This window comes from Oncorhynchus masou, chromosome 12, assembly GCF_036934945.1.
Source record: "Oncorhynchus masou masou isolate Uvic2021 chromosome 12, UVic_Omas_1.1, whole genome shotgun sequence".
In the NCBI taxonomy this organism is placed as follows: Eukaryota; Metazoa; Chordata; class Actinopteri; order Salmoniformes; family Salmonidae; genus Oncorhynchus; species Oncorhynchus masou.
Window position 1 is genome coordinate 27,155,290 of NC_088223.1, and position 17,126 is coordinate 27,172,415.

The following is a 17,126-nucleotide window of genomic DNA, read 5'->3' on the forward strand; positions in this document are numbered from 1 at the left end:
TACATGATGCATTGAGTTGGTTGGAACCTCTCCAGCACGCTGATAACAAAGAATGATTCATTTAATATTGACTTCAGGTGTCCCTGGTGGTAATTTCCACGACACGAGGATGGATGAACACCGTAAATACCAGTACATACACAAAATGCTCTGCTTGCATGTATTGCTGATTCAACAAACAAAACCCTAAGCACTTTCAGAGGGAGAGCAAGAGAGAGAGGATTATTGGAAATGTTAGATCATCTCTCCTCCAATAAACAGCAGTGCTAAATCCGGTTGTAGAATTACACCAGTGGTTCTTTGGTCACTCTATCTGCAATCACATTTTGCTCTACCATCCTCTATAGGTCAAGTATCCCCAGGTTTACCCATAACCCAGGTTGAGAACCACTGAATTCCACCATTAAAAACACTGTTTTGGAGGACAGGAAGTGGGCATTTGGGACCCAAATGAGTGACTGTGATGTGGTGGATGGTGGATCCAGGAAGCCTTGGGAAGTTACACTTTATGACTAACCAACTGGGCTATTACATTAGGGTCTGAGATGGAGCTGAACTTCCTGTATAGACTGTCTAAATATAAAAGGTAATAAACCCATAGCTTCTCCAGTGTAGTCTCCATGTAAGACAGTGCCACCTGCTGGTGATAAATATATATACTACTGGTATTCAAGTACACAAAGTATATCTGTATTTTAATGAACAAAATGCAAACATCAATCATAATTTCATGCAAATTATTTACTGTTACATGTCCCAATATAATATTGAGAACATATTGAAACTGAAATACTAGGAATCTATGAAGGATCTGTTGCGAAATCAAATTCCATATAAAACCAGTAAGAAGTGAATCCTTCAGACAAGCTTTTCAGACACTGGTGAAACACAGCGACACATTAGTCCACCCAAACGCAAAAGAGCTTGAGAAATACCCATCTGCCCCCTGTCTTCCACTGCTATGCAGTGCAGGGCACATAGTTCAGGTCAAACTCTGGCTCAGTGAAGTCCAGGTTGAGGGTGGGCGGGTGGCAAAATGCTGTGGTAGCAGGCCAGAGCAGTGAAGGCTGCCTCTAGGGCCCCGGCAGCCCCCAGGAGAAGCCCCGTGGCCCATTTAGCGGAGGGGACAGCCAGGGTGGTGGCGTGCTGCTGGAACAGTCTCTTGATGGCAGTGTTCTCTGCAGAATCACCTAGTGGAGTAGAGGTGGCATGTGCATTCCCATACGTCACAAGGGCTAGTTCCACACCAGTGTCTCAGAGTGCTGCAGACATGCACCTGGAAGAAGAACAGGAGAATGAAAGTGGACTGTAAAAATGCCATGACTTCAAATATGTTCACAATTTCATTTAAAAAAATCATTAAAAAAAGTTAAAAATAGGCCTAAGATTTTTAAATGTTTTATGTCATGGTCAAGTTGATAGATTTTGATAATGGTACTGGCTACAGTACATCTCAATGAATCCTCAACACAAATAATATGCACCTGGTGAAAGAGTGCTATAAACCCCATCCTTGACTATTACCTGATGGCTCCATCTCCGTCAGCAGTGGGGGCTGTGATGTGGCTGGCGTCCCCTGACAGGCCATACCCCAGCACCTCAGCATACACCCTGGCCCCACTCCTCCAGGAACACCACCGCAGACCCTTCACCCATCACAAACCCACTCCTCTCTGGGTGTAAGGGCCGTGATGCCAGCCTGGGCTGGTCGTTCCAATGGGTACCCTTCAAGTAAATGTAAAAGTTGAATTACACCCACATAGCAGTCAATACCAACTGAAATCAATGAACGTACAAATGGCGTAGGCATATCTTAATACATATGTAAAAATGTAAAAAAAGGACAGACTAGATGTATACTAACAACAACAATAACACACAAAAAACAAATATCCTGGGACCTTCAAGATTTACCTTGCCCTCGCAAACCCCGCAATTGACAGAGGTCCCACACAGGCTTCTGTCCCACCCACTACCATGGTGACAGCGTCTCCGTGGGCAATGAACCTGGCTGCGTCACCGAGAACATGCTCTCAAGTTGTGCAGGCGGTGGACACGGCGTGGTTGGGGCCTTTTAGTTTGTGCTTAATGCTGACATGACCTGCAGCCATGTTGACCAGGATACGAGGCACAAAGGGGCTGACCTAGAATACAATCGAAATGGAAATTGGTGTTTATTTGCAGACTGTTCTTATATAATCCCAAGTTCTCAACCCTCCTCTGCAAATAGGAAACATTCAGACTACAAAGGGAAGCACAGCCGCAACCTGCCCAGTGACACGAGCCTACCAGATGAGCTAAATCACTTCTATGCTCACTTTGAGACAAGCAACACTGAGGCAAGCACCACTGAGGCATGCATGAGAGCATCAGCTGTTCCGGGCAACTGTGTGATCACGCTCTCCATAGCTGACGTGAGTAAGACCTTTAAACAGGTCAACATACACAAGGCTGTGGGGCCAGACGGGTAACCAGGACGTGTGCTCCAGGCATGTGCTGACCAACTGGCAGCTGTCTTCACTGACATTTTCAACATGTCCCTGATTGAGTCTGTAATACCAACATGTTTCAAGCAGACCTTCATAGTCCCTGTGCCCAAGAACACAAAGGCAACCTGCGTAAATGACTACAGATCCGTAGCACTCTAGTCCATAGCCATGAAATACTTTGAAAGGTTGGTCATGGCTCACATCGAAACCATTATTACAGAAACCCTAGACCCACTCCAATTTGCATACCGCCCAAACAGATCCACAGTGGATGCAATCTCTATTGCACTCCACACTGCCCTTTCCCACCTGGACAAAAGGAACACTTATGTGAGAATGCTATTCATTGAATACAGCTCAGCGTTCAACACCATTAGTGCCCTCAAAGCTCATCACAAAGCTAAGGATCCTGGGACTAAACACCTTCCTCTGCAACTGGATCCTGGACTTCCTGACGGGCCACCCCCAGGTGGTGAGGGTAGGTAGCAACACATCTGCCATGCTGATCCTCAACACTGGAGTTCCCCAGGGGTGCGTGCTCTGTCCCCTCCTGTACTCCCCGTTCACCCACGACTGCATGGCCAGGCACGACTCCAACACCATCATTAAGTTGACAGACGACACAACAGTGGTAGGCCTGATCACCGACAACGACGAGACAGCCTATAGGGAGGAGGTCAGAGACCTGGCCGGGTGGTGCCAGAATAACAACCTATCCCACAATGTAACCAAGACTAAGGAGATGATTGTGGACTACAGAAATAGTAGGATCGAGCACGGCCCCATTCTCATCGATGGGGCTGTAGTAGAGCAGGTGGAGAGCTTCAAGTTCCTTGGTGTCCACATCAGCAACAAACTAGAATGGTCCAAACAAGACAGTCATGAAGAGGGCACAACAAAGCCTAATCCCCCTCCAGAAAACTAAAAAGATTTGGGATGGGTCCTGAGATCCTCAAAAGGTTCTACAGCTGCAACTTCGAGGGCATCCTGACTGGTTGCATCACTGCCTGGTAAGGCAATTGCCAGGCCTCTGACCGCAAGGCACTACAGAGGGTAGTGCGTACGGCCCAGTACATTACTGGGGCTAAGCTGCCTGCCATCCAGGACCTCTACACCAGGCAGTGTCAGAGGAAGGCCCTAAAAATGGTCAAAGGCTTCTCAACCGTTTTTACCCCCAAGCCATAAGACTCCTGAACAGGTAATCAAATGGCTACCCGGACTATTTGCATTGTGTGCCTCCCCCCCAAACCCTCTTTTTACGCTGCTGCTACTCTCCATTTATCATATATGCATAGTCAATTTAACTATACATTCATGTACATACTACCTCAATCGGGCCGACCAACCAGTGCTCCCGCACTTTGGCTAACCTGCATTGTGTCCCGCCACCTGCCAAACCCTCTTTTACGCTACTGCTACTTTCTGTTCATCATATATGCATAGTGACTTTAACCATATCTACATAAACATACATAAACATCAGCCTGACTAATTTCTTTACTTACCTATTGTTCACCTAATACATTTTTTGCACTATTGGTTAGAGCCTGTAAGTAAGCATTTCACTATAAGGTTTTGTTTATTCCATGTGTAACTCTGTGTTGTTGTTTGTGTCACACTGCTATGCTTTATCTTGGCCAGGTCGCAGTTGCAAATGAGAACTTGTTCTCAACTAGCGTACCTGGTTAAATAAAAGGTGAAATAAAAAATAAAATAAAAAATAGAATAAATCATACCAAGTTTGATGATTCTGTTATAATCAGTGAAAACGTTATTGATTTATATAGCTTTAAATGGCATTTTATAGATGTTGTGTATTTCTATCATGTCAAAACTGGATTTTTTTCCTCAAAACAAAGGTTGTAAAAGTATGCTAGACATTTATAGAATAAATCATATCTAGTTTGATGTTTCTATGACAAATGGTGAATTAGCTATTGATTTATACAGTTTTAAATGGCATTTGATAGATTTGATGTTTTCTATCAAGTCAAAAGTGGATTTTTTTCCTCAAAACAAAGGTTGTAAAACTATGCTTGACATTTATAGAATAAACCATATCTAGTTTTATGTTTCTGTGACAATCAATGAATTAGTTATTTTAAATGGCTTTTGGCAAATGTCTTATGAATGTCTATTGAAAGTCCGAATGTGTGAATATAAAACCAACTTTACCGCGGTATCATATCCTTACTGCTCCATCTGTGACCCTGGAACCAGGCTGTCAATGACTGATCCCTCATCAACACGACAACATAACAGGCTATTAGTGTTGTAATTTGTCCAACTACGAAATACACCTCCCTGAATCATCTATTTGCCACTTGCCACGTGAAAGCGACGATATATTATGTCATTATACCTCTGAAATCCTCTGCAAATGTCAAATGTGTCTTGCTCACACACTGGCATCCAAGCAAGTGAGTTCATTCAACGGAGGTACTATCGTATTGCCTGATACCATACATTGAACATAGAAGTGTAGATTACAATTTATATACAACAGAACAATGTCAATTAATGTATACATTGGGAAATATTGATTTGTGGATGTCATTACCATATTTTACATCGATTTCTGAATAGTTTTTATTTTTTATATTCGTGATTTGTTCAGGCATTGCAATGGCAGCTATTTGGATTATTTACTTGAAGTTGCAAGCAGCAATGAAATCGTCGTTCGTATAGCTAGCTACCCTAGTGAGTAAAATACGTCCAGGGAAGGAGTTTGAGCAGAGAGGACATGGCTGGGTCTCAAGGATTCTCAACACTATGCGAAAATTCGAATGAAGTGTTTCTAGACGTCGCGAAATTGTTGATCACCTATGCCGACAACATTATTAGGTAATACTGTCTGTGTGCTTGAATGTAAGCGGAAAAGATTGCCTTGCTAACTTTGCTAGTTAGCTTAATGCTAGCTTCCTTACTAATTAACTTATTCTTTAACTCATAGTTAAACATTATGCAGTGTCATCTTGTTGAAAAGAAAATGAGGCGACTACAAGCTACTGAAACGGGCAAAGCTGTCATCCGCTCGAGTTGCAAACGCTTGTTACATTGTAACGGCATGTATTTTCCTATTAGAAACGATTTGTAACAAATGTAACTACTTATCTCTAACTCAACTATCTCATGCAGCTGCTGAGTAACGTATGAAAATTGCTTTAAAGGAACTCAAAGACCTGCCTCTTCTTTATACCAACATAACATACAATGCCTTGCAAAAATATTCAGACCCCTTGCCTGTTGGATTTAATTTAAATTGAAAAAAGTCAAAGACACAATCATGTCTAAGTGGATTTCTATTTTTTTATTAATAAAATGTAATAAATAAAATAGTCGTATTCAACTCCCTAAGTCAATACGTGTTAGGAAAACCCTTTACCATCGATTACAGCGGTCTTCTTGGGCAGCTGCAAAATGCAGAATTTGCTCCTCCATTTCCTTGTTGCTAAAATTGTAATTGTTCGCCCAATTTCAGTTTGACAAAACAATGTATAGTGTAGATAATCATTGTACCATCTCTAAACCGCTGTAAAATATTTGCAATAACCTAAAATATGGTATTTTCTGCTTTATTTAAGCTACCTAAAGTAACATACTGACCACACCGCTCCCATCGCGTGCACAAGCATTGCGAAATAAATGTACACATGCATGTTATTCAATCATTGCGCCAACGAGCGTCTGCGTTGCCAAGCGCTAAAATAGAAGTCAGTTATATTTGTGACACCTTGTGCAAGCCCTGCCTCTCCCATCTCCTCATTGGTTATACCCACTTGGGTGATTGAAAGATGAACTGAGGTCGGTTGTTGTGGTAATACTATGAAAGTTGGATGCCAATCGCCATATAAATTCACGATCACGACACACAGGTTGAAATATCAAAACTCTGACCCAATTATAGTAATTTAGTTTATTTATGGCAATTTAGCCAGCTAGCTTGCTGCTGCTAGCTAATTTGTCCTGGGATATAAATGTTTAGTTGTTTTACCTGAAATCCACAAGGTCCTCTACTCTAACAATTAATACACACATAAAACGGTCAACCAAATCGTTTCTAGTCATCTCTCCACCTTCCAGGCCTTTTCTTCTTTGGACTTTATATGGCGTTAGATGCCAAACTTTCATAGTATTACCACGACGACCAACCCATGGTAACATCCCTGAGCAGTTTCATTCCTGTCCTGCAGCTCAGTTCAGAAGGACAACCATCTTTGCTGTGTCTGGGTGGTTGAATACATAAACAGAAGCATAGTTATATTGACCATGCTTAAGGAGATATTCAATGTCTGATTTTGTTTTTCAAGTTTTAATTTAAAACAATTTGTTATTATTACCCGTCTACCAATCACTGCCCTCTTTTTTATGAGGCTTTTGAAAAGCTCCCTGATCTTTGTAGTTAAATTCAATACTTGATTGAGGGACCTGACAGATGTATGTATGGGAGACAGAGGAACGTTTAGTCATTCAAAAATGTCAACCTGTATTATATCACACTGAGATAGTCCATTTGATTTGTTCAGCCAAATTGTATTCCTGGGCTAATTTAGGCTTACCTAAACAGAAGGGCTGAATACGTATGCAACAAATTACAAAATTCATAATTTTAAATCTTAAAAAATATTTTTTCTTCCACTGATGAGTATTTTGTGTGGATTGACAAATTACAATCCATTTGAATCCCACTGCATCACAAAACGTTAAGGAATCCACAGGGTCTCAATACTTTTGCAAGGCACTGTGCATCCAATACATTTTCTCTAGCTAAGATATTTGTGAATGTCCTTGCAGGAATCCCAATGAAGGCAAATACAGGTCTATTCGAATAGGGAACCCTTCATTTTCCACCAAACTCCTTCCTATCAGAGGGGCAGTGGAGTGCCTCTTTGAGATGGGCTTTGAGGAGGTAGGCTACTGTTGTCATCCTTATTCTAAATACACACTGATTGCATGTCATTGAAATGTCAGGAATGATGTATGCATGACTGCCTTTGAAAAGTTCTCCATAAGTAAACATGCCAGAAGCCTCTGCATGTCTTTTGGGATGCATTTTTATCTGGATGTCTCCCTCTCTCCTCAGGCTGAAACTCACCTGGTGTTCCCCAAGTCTGCCTCTGTGGACCAGCTGAGGAGAATCCGGGAGTCCATCGCTGCAGAAAGGGATCAGAGACTGGGTGTGGGGCAGCCCCAACAGTCTCCTGTGACAGCAAGTGCCACAGCCCTAGTCTCAGCTCCGGCAGCAGCCCAGGGTCCACCTGTTACTGCCATCCTGGCAGCTAGACAAACCCCTGCACAAGCACCCTCCTTGGTAAAGCTTCAGTCTTGTGTGATAATTTCTCTCTGATGCTCTTTTGTATTTTTTATTTGTATTTTATTAGGATCCCCATTAGCTGTTGCAAAAGTAGCAGCTCCTCTTCCTGGGGTCCACATGAAACATAATACAGAACATCATTAGACAAGAACAGCTCAAGGACAGAACTACATACATTTTCTTACTTTGTCAGTAAACAATTGCATCCCTTCAATTGAACTCTCTCTCATCTCTCTCACCCCCCTCTCCCTCTTTAATCTATCTCCTGCCCTCTGTTTCTGTTCATCAGGGAAGCAGTATGATCTTCCTGACTACCCTCCAGTCTAACTTCCAGCATGTGATGGAGTATGAGAACTCAGAGCTACAGCAGAAAGCTTTAGGTGTTATACCACACCAGCAGCTGACCACCACAGCCAAGGAGAAACTACAACAGGCCAAGCAGGCCGATCCAGGTAACACCAACCCCGTAGTTCAAAGTTCCTATTCAGGTTTAACCTCATTCCCAGTCTCTATTGCTATTGCTGGTTGGCAGATGAGATGAATTCCAGCTAAACCAGTTCTACTGTGCTTTATAAACGCTGGGTGGATTGCAACATAGATGTTGAACTTCACGTGGTGCACCGTGTTGGTACAGTTTTTCTTAATGATACTGAGTGCTAAAATAAGCTTGATTGCAATGAAAAACTCACAACAACAAACCAGTGATTTGCCTGATCTTCAGGGGTGCAAACTAGTCACCTTTCGTGTGAAATTTGCCTTTTTGAATCCAAAATAGGTGATTCGTGTAGATCCAATTAGAGGTTTGGGGGTGGGGGTCTTTGGCTGACTACTGGCTGTATGCGAACGAGTGATACGCGTTTGGAGCAATACTGGATGTATCCAAGGCTTAGCCAATCGTTCACGTAACAGAATGCAGCACGTGCCTGAAGAGAGAAGAGACAACCAGTGCACGCTCTGGGAAGAGCGGTAAATCAGTGGCCAATGATAGTTGCATTTGAGATCAGCAGTGCGGGTAATTTTAGCACTTATTGTTGGTTTAATGAGAAAAACCTTGAAGTAAGCTGGCCAATATTAGCTTTAATAGGCTTAATAATAATTAAAACGACAACAAGAACACTGTTGCTACTTCACTCGACACAGAAGGTGCATGAATAAAGGAGCAAACTCTTCAGAGCTTGTAATCAAACAGTTAATGTTTATTGTATTTCTGGATGTCCAAGAACAATTTTATTTTGATCCCTTTTTCTCACCAATTTCGTGATGTCCAATTGTTTTAGTAGCTACTATCTTGTCTCATCGCTACAACTCCTGTACGGGCTCGGGAGAGATGAAGGTTGAAAGTCATGCGTTCTCCGATACACAACCCAACCAAGCTGCACTGCTTCTTAACACAGCGCGCATCCAACCCGGAAGCCAGCTGCACCAGTGTGTCGGAGGAAACACTGTGCACCTGGCAACCTTGGTTAGCGTGCACTGCCCACCACAGGAGTCGCTGGTGCGCGATGAGACAGGGATATCAAGCCCTCCCTAACCCGGACGATGCTAGGCCAATTGTACGTCGCCCCACGGACCTTCCGGTTGCGGCCGGTTATGACAGAGCCTGGGCGCGAACCCAGGGTCTCTGGTGGCACAGCTAGCGCTGCAGTACAGCGCCCTTAACCACTGCGCCACCCGGGAGGCCGTCCATGAACTTTAAAGACATTTGTTCTTGCTTTGACCTTATTCCTGTCTCTCTCCGGTCTTCAGATTGCAACCTGAGTGAAGAGGACCTACTGGTGCTGGAGCTGCTCCGCTGGTTTAAAGGGGATTTCTTCTCCTGGGTGGACTGCCTGCCGTGCAACCACTGTGGGGGTCCAACCCAGTCCTCAGGCCCACTGGCCCCTTCTACAGAGGACCTTCGCTGGGGAGCCCAGAGGGTAGAGAACCATCACTGTCAGGCCTGTAACCACTCTACCAGGTTCCCCAGGTGGGTTCAATGAGTCAGTGTTTTCTCTATCATTATATATCCCACCTGTTTCAAAGAAGAGCTGGAACGTGATCCTACATGGCCAGTTGGTAGGAGCGTGGCGCTAACAATTCCAAGGTCGTGGGTTCAATTTCTGCAGGGATTTTAATAAAAAAATGTATTCACTCATTACTGTATGTCACATTGGATAAAACATCTGCTAAGCTACATATTAAGACATCACTCTCCTGTGTGCAGGTACAACAACCCTGAGAAGCTGCTGGAAACCAGGAGAGGGCGCTGTGGGGAGTGGGCCAACTGTTTCACCCTGTGCTGCAGAGCCCTGGACCTGGAGGCCAGGTATATCTGGGACAGCACAGGTACTGTAACACTCTATTCATTCATGTTAAAGCACAGAAGCTGTTGCTGGAGGCTCTACTAATTAAGACTGGTTCAGGAGGGCGTCTCTCGACATGTTTCTATTCTGTGATGGTGTGACTGCTTTCCCATTCTCTGCTATTATCCCTGGAGAGGTTAATTGACTATGTGGAGCTATTGGCTCCGTGGCGGTTTATCCTATTCTCAACTATTTCTAACTGGCCATAACTGTGTATCTCCTCATACTGTATGGCAGATATGTCGTTAATATGTTCTCCTGTTCCTTGTCCTGTCCCAGACCACGTGTGGACCGAGGTGTACTCTGCCTCTCAGCATCGCTGGCTGCACTGTGACTCCTGTGAGAATGCCTGTGACAAACCTTTGCTCTATGAGATTGGCTGGGGGAAGAAACTAGACTACGTTCTGGCTTTCTCCAAGGACCAGGTGAGGAACACACTCGCTCTCACACAGAATGTACACTTTGAAGGTGCCGGAGAGAGTAGTTGGTGTTTCCCACTGAAAATGCCGCGTTCAAACACAATGCAATAGTGAGCATTCACTTAGGCCCGATCTGTTAAAATATGATGCGATGCTTTACCTAATCTCTTCACCCATGCTTCGCTTGATTACACACACTTCAGAAACAAATGAGTCAATAAGTCTCTAGCTGTGGATTGTAGAGTTTTCAGGATGTTAGGAGTGTGTTGTGCTGCAGGTGGTGGATGTGACCTGGAGGTATTCCTGTTACCACCCAGAGGTCCTGTCCAGACGGAACAAGGTCCAGGAGCCCTGGCTGCTATACACCATCAACGGGCTCAATGCTGTGGTAGGTTCACCTCAGACCTCCACCACTTTTTAACCTCATATATTCATCACCAAACCCGTGTCTACATATGTGTAAACCGGTATAGTGCTTCACGTGCTATGAGCATATATGTTATGCAATTTGTGTAGAGACCTCTCATCTGGTGAGGTAGATTGTAAATATACAAGCAACTGTATTCAAAAGGAGGCTTATTAAATGTACTTTTTAAACTAGGTTTTTTTAAAGCTTAATGGCCCTGAATTTGCCAGTCAGCTCAAGAGATTCTGCAGCCCCTTATCCATGTTGTTCAGGGTTTGTCTATAGAGGCACCAGCCTCTTTACCCAGAGCCTGATAACATTCCTATGTGTTCATCTGTAGAGGGTAGAGCTCAGTCACCCATCACTTTTCTGTATTCATGTCCAGAGGCAGCAGTCCCTGAGCTCTGAGAGGAAGAAGGAGCTGTTAGAGAGACTCCTCGTGGAGCTGGTGGAGTTTATATCTCCTAAGACACCCAAACAGGGCGAGCTGGGAGGACGCAACTCTGGCTCCCTGGCCTGGAGGAATGCCCGCGGCGAAACAGGACCAGGGACTACCCCATCGGTGAGCTATACAGCTGTGTTACTGAGTCAAATAACTTGTTACTTCCTTGCATCTTTGTGGACCCACTGGGACCACTGATTCGAACATGTATGACTGTAGTCGCTTTGGATAAAAGTGTCTGCTAAATGTTATTATTATTATTATTTTTATTAATAATAACTGTAATGGTCCTTTGAGTCAGATAGTTACAAGACAATTGTTCCTTGGGGACCAATGGGGGAAACGTCTGTTTTTAAATGAATGTATTTGTGTTTCTCTCTCTACCAGGCTGCTGCAGCAGAGTTTGTGTTTGTTCCGACTGAGAAGGAGAAGAGTGGGAGAGTATTCCATCTGCGGTACAACTCCACCAAGGATCACTACTGCAGGGTGTCCAATGACAGTGAGGACATCCAGGGCTGGGACAAGACTGTGTGGAGGAAAGAGTCTGTCTTCAGGAAGCTGGAGAATGACTGGCAGATGGTTAGTTTTTATCCATGATATATCATAAACAACAAGATGCAATGCTCTTATTGATTCAATCTAGTTCTTATATTGACACATCAATGGGATACTTTGTTGCTTTTCTGTATTTTTAATATTGGTGAGTATTTGATCGTTAATTCAAGGGCATTCCTTTTTTGCAGAACCAATAATAAAGAGGTAGCCTTTATCAATATATCCCAACTTGTATGATGTATCTATCGCAACTGTAAATGTTTCCATATTTCTGCTGTCTTTTTCCTGTCAGTAAATGCGCTCTGTCCTGTCAGGTATATCTAGCTCGTACAGAGGGCTCATCGTCAGGGAAGATCAGTTGGAAGTTGGACTGTGGTCCTGTAGGGATGAAGATAAAGACGGTCTCAGTCAGAGCATGCAGCCAGACCTTTCACTCTGGAACCGTCCGCTGGGGTCTGCAGTCTGGACAGAACACCACAGAGTTCTCAGGAGGTTGATGGATGATTGATAGATTTGTCTGGTTTATGTGACCATTTCACTATTAAGTTGGAAGCATTTTTTTCAAATTGACTTGAAGTGCTAATTGTATACTTAGTGATTTGTAAATGTAAAACGGATATTATGATTTGATAATCAGGTATGCTTTGCTTGTGCACTTAAATTGATATATTTTTCGTCTTTATCCTGCATAACAATGGCTTTATGTTTTGTTATGTTTTTGAACACCCAGACGGGGAGATGCATTTGCTTCCGGGTTTTTCTGGATCCTCTGAGTTGGTCTTGGAGGCGGAGCTAGCCGGAGGAGAGGGTGAGTCGTCATGGCAACACTCCCAGCTGTTCCGGCGGAGTTTGAATGAGCTGGAGGAATCATCGTTGGAAATCCTTGTTGAGATGGAGGAGGATGCTTAATGATGGAGACACTGTGCATTCGATCGCTCTGAGCAAGGCGCTGCTACGTTAATCTTCATCACGTAATGAGTAGTTATTTTGGGATGCAACATGATGTATAGATCAGTGAATCTTCTCAGTGCCTTGCTCAAGATCAGGGGAGTCAAACTCATTCCATGGAGGGCCTAGTGTCTGCTTTTTTTCTTCTTTCAATTAAGACTTAGAGTACCAGGTGATGGGAGTTCCTTACTAATTAGTGACCATAATTCATCAATGAATTACAAGGGAGGTGTGTAAATCCAGACATACTGCCCTCCGTGGAATGAGATCGACACATGCTCAATATGGTCACCTTGAATACACCGACTCTGTACATAGACATGTATAGTATATTCATATGCGTCTTGGCACTTATGAGACAAACGAAGGGTTAGTAGTCTGGTGATGATGATGGTTGTGGGTACAGGATGGATGGTCGGTCAATTAGTCCAATAATCCTTTGGGATCTGTGTGTCTTAAATCAATAATCTAATATTGATTACAGATTTTGTAATGAGGCTGGTTGGATATTTACTGCCAGGAATGTAGCAAGACCCAGACCCAGCTTCTGTATGACACAAAAGCCTCTTATCTAGACTGTCTCTGCCCAATAAGGAGTAACTTAATCCTCTTGGACCTCTTGGGAGCATATGGTGTCCAACATGGCTTTCCACCTCAAAGGGGACAGTGGATCAATATGGCCTGGCTGCAAACCCCTGCCATAACAAGGTTCTGGCTCCTGGACATAGGAATATGACTTGTGAGCCTAAAGTCCATCTGATATGGATTTTCCACTTGTCTTTTGAAGAAAAGCAATATAATATCTGTGTAATTGTTGAATGGACCCCAGAAAGCAATGTAACTATTGATAGGATTTTATGTCAGTATCCACTTATGGATATACAGGTATTCTATATTTTATTTGTGGTGAATGCATGATGAAGACCTTTGTTAAAATATTTTAACTACAACTACCTTGCAGAAATATAAAAAAGTTATTGTGTCCTTGTTCAAATATGTCAATTGTGCAATCGGTATAATAAAGAATACGCTTTTTTGATTAACTGGTTGCATGCAGTCTATGGACCACATGGGTTCCTAAGTATGAAAAGTAGTGCGGGCGGTGTTTCTACTACCACCTACTGGTTAAAAATTACAAGTACATCGTGGGGCATGTATTTTTGTTTCTTCCCCATTGGCTGAAGTACCGGCTCCTAGAAAAGCGAGCACCGGATTGGTGGGTTCCGCTATGGGGGATTGTCGCCTTGCGGATGGTGGAACCTGACGGAGGCAGGCGGCGGTGTTATTATTTGTGAATGAACATTTTGGTATTGATTTACAGCCGTATTTTAAAGTAAATTTGTTTATACAGTATTTCAATTTATTTTGTACTAAATTACATTTTGTTGCACTATTTAACGTCTGGATTTTGTACAGTAATTTATACACATCGGCGTTGACGATTTCAGGCCTAGTTCTAACCACCGCTCGTCGATTTTAACAATAGCCGCGCTCTAAGTCCCTCATCTTGAACTATTTTGACAGACATTTTATACTTGTACTGACACAGAAAATAACAGAATGGGGTCCGTTAACTGAAAGCATTCCTGAGTTTATGGACTATATTGTATGCCGGACTTTTCAGTATTTTATCTGCTTAGTAGCATCACTCAAATTTAGGGAAACAAAAGGAAGATGTCCAACGGCGCAGCAGGAAGTGGGGGTCTGACTTGGGTGGTAAGTTACTATTTTGTTATGTTGCATTTACTGGACATGTTTGCTTTATCGCTTCAGCTAGCGCTGATCATTTTGCCGGGATGCATGAGAGAAATTCCCAAGTTTCAAGAGCTGGATATTTGTAAAATGGCCAGTGATAACTAGCCAGCAGCTAATGCATTCCTTTAAACTATCATGCGCCTATTCAAGATGGGCCATGATTTGGGATATTCATTTAGCTACGATTGCCCGGCACATACTATCACAGATTGGTCCACCAACGTCAGATACGTTGTTTTCTTTTTTCATGTCATTCGGCAACATTGCTTTTCAGTGAGTGAGCCACTTGGCCAATGGCAATGCCCCAAGAAGTTCTTTGTTGCAATACACGTCAAGTGTGATTGATTGATAGTCAGTTTGTATATTTTACATGCACGCCGTTTAAATATAGAATATTGAATGTGTCTCAAATACCGTTATTCGTAGGTAGCCTAATCTCTATAAAAAATAATTATGCGACATATTCCTTAAATGTATTTGCACGACATTTGGTCAGCTAACGTTAGCTTTAGCAGCGACCAGCCCGTAGATACGGCAGCACAATTTGGGACCTGTGTAAAGCTAGCCACAAGGATTAGCCACAATAGTGGAATTTGCGGTTTTCCTTCTAAATAAAAGTCCCCCATTTGAAAGTGATTCAAACGGATATAAATAGTGGAATCGTGACATATTTGGACTAGATAATGCTAAACAAAAGACAATTAGTTAATTTGACAATCTGTTGAAATCATACTGTGGATGTATTAGACCTTAGAATTGCATCGGGGGCATACTTGTATGTGATATTTGAAGGGCAGAGGTGCATTTTGAACCCACAACCTTTGTTTTTCAATTAGTTCTTCAGAACTGCACCGGTCTGTTTAATTGAACATTGAATTATGTTTTTTTTGGGCCTGATTGCAGCCTTGCTTTCTATTTTAAAAATGTATGAAATTAAAATGGAGACAATTTTAAAATAAATGTCACACCAAAAATGAGCATAACAACATATTGGGCCATATTATCAGGCTGGTGTGTTATTTAGCAATAAGCAATTATCACCTGTAGCCCAACTGATGCAGTATAGTTGCTATAAATTAATAGATGGGGTTGCCCATCTGTATTTGTAATAATCATTAGCAAGATTTGTATTTTTTTAATTTAACCAGGTAAGTCAGTTAAGAACAAATTCTTAATTACAATGATTGCCAAGGAACAATGGGTTAACTGCCTTGTTCAGGGGCAGAACGACATATTTTTACCTTGTCAGCTCGTGAATTCAATCTAGCAACCTTTTGGTCACTGGCCCAATGCTCTAACCACTAGGCTACCTGCCGATCAGTGCTTCCCAAACTTTTTCAGTCTTGGCCCCTTCATCATGGGGGGAAGTAAGGCGGATAGGTTGCTGCTGGTCAGAGTCTGAGACAGGCATGCTGCCTCTGACTGGGGAGAGAAACAGGCTAGCTTGAGCCTACTGCCTGAGGTTCAGAGAAACAGCCCTTCTGTAATTATGTGGTTTACTGGAACCCAGTTTCAAAGTTTATAATACTTCCAAAGTTGACTTTGAACTCCCAAAATTGAGCACAATTTAACAAGTGACCAATAATCACTTGTTTTTCACGCCGTCACTTCGCAATAGAAACCTTCTCCATTTAAAAAATATTAATTAATTATTATTTATGCTTATGAATTTACCATGTTAAATATGATTGTACATCTTCATTTATTACAAGTTAGCTCAGAGAATTAAGTGTTTTAAGAGAGTGGAGAGAGAGAGAGGCGTTATTGGGTAACTTTTTTCTCTTCACAAACGAACCGCCTCTGAGGACCGGGCAAAAGTAAGCATAATTGGTGGCGGGGGGATCCAATCATAAAATGAAGAATAGAGTAGTACTGTGTAGTTTAAAGCCACAGAAGGCCAGTAGCTAAGGTGGGAAAATCATTTCCAATTCATCAAGATCATCATGGTACACTACCGGTCAAAAGCTTAAGGTTTCTTTATTTGTACTATTTTACTACATTGTAGAATAATAGTGAAGACATCTAAACTATGAAAAAACACATATGGAATCATGTAGTAACCAAATAAGTGTTAAACAAATCAAAATATATTTGAGATTCTTCAAATGATCACTCTTTGCCTTGATGACAGCTTTGCACACTCTTGGCATTCTCTCAACCAGCTTAAACTGGAATGCCTTTCCAGCAGTCTTGAAGGGGTTCCCACATATGCTGAGCACTTGTTGGCTGATTTCTTTCGCTCTGCACTCTGACTCATCCAAAACCATCTTAATTTGGTTGAGGTTGGGGGATTGTGGAGTCCAGGTCATCTGATGCAGCACTCCATCACTCTTGGTCAAATAGCCCTTACACAGCCTGGAGGTGTGATGGGTCATTGTCCTGTTGAAAAACAAATGATAGTCCCACTAAGCCAAACCAGATGGGATGGCGTATTGCTGCAGAATGCTGTGGTAGCA

The 17,126-nt window shown here is 42.6% G+C and overlaps 2 protein-coding genes and 1 pseudogene across 4 annotated transcripts in view; 2 read left to right on the forward strand and 1 right to left on the reverse strand.

Annotated features, from left to right (window-relative positions):
- Window positions 1-676: 676 nt before the first annotated feature.
- LOC135549284 (3-oxoacyl-[acyl-carrier-protein] synthase, mitochondrial-like) lies at window positions 677-3,865 on the reverse strand (annotated as a pseudogene).
- Window positions 3,866-5,148: 1,283 nt separating this feature from the next.
- On the forward strand, window positions 5,149-13,958 carry ngly1 (N-glycanase 1). Its single transcript, XM_064980079.1, has 12 exons — window positions 5,149-5,333; window positions 7,284-7,398; window positions 7,573-7,800; window positions 8,093-8,255; window positions 9,550-9,769; window positions 10,007-10,128; window positions 10,425-10,570; window positions 10,842-10,952; window positions 11,356-11,532; window positions 11,800-11,991; window positions 12,282-12,459; window positions 12,698-13,958. The coding sequence occupies exons 1-12, from the start codon at window positions 5,233-5,235 to the stop codon at window positions 12,874-12,876; spliced, it is 1,932 nt and encodes a 643-aa protein (XP_064836151.1). The 5' UTR covers window positions 5,149-5,232; the 3' UTR covers window positions 12,877-13,958.
- A 186-nt stretch (window positions 13,959-14,144) lies between these two features.
- The window catches only part of LOC135549786 (DNA topoisomerase 2-beta-like), a 49,459-nt gene continuing 46,477 nt past the window's right edge, over window positions 14,145-17,126 (forward strand). For all 3 annotated transcript variants that reach the window (XM_064980080.1, XM_064980081.1, XM_064980082.1), the window contains exon 1: window positions 14,145-14,631. In XM_064980080.1, the coding sequence (XP_064836152.1) occupies window positions 14,590-14,631 (42 nt within the window). In that variant the 5' untranslated portion in view covers window positions 14,145-14,589. The remainder of the gene's footprint in view (window positions 14,632-17,126) is intronic.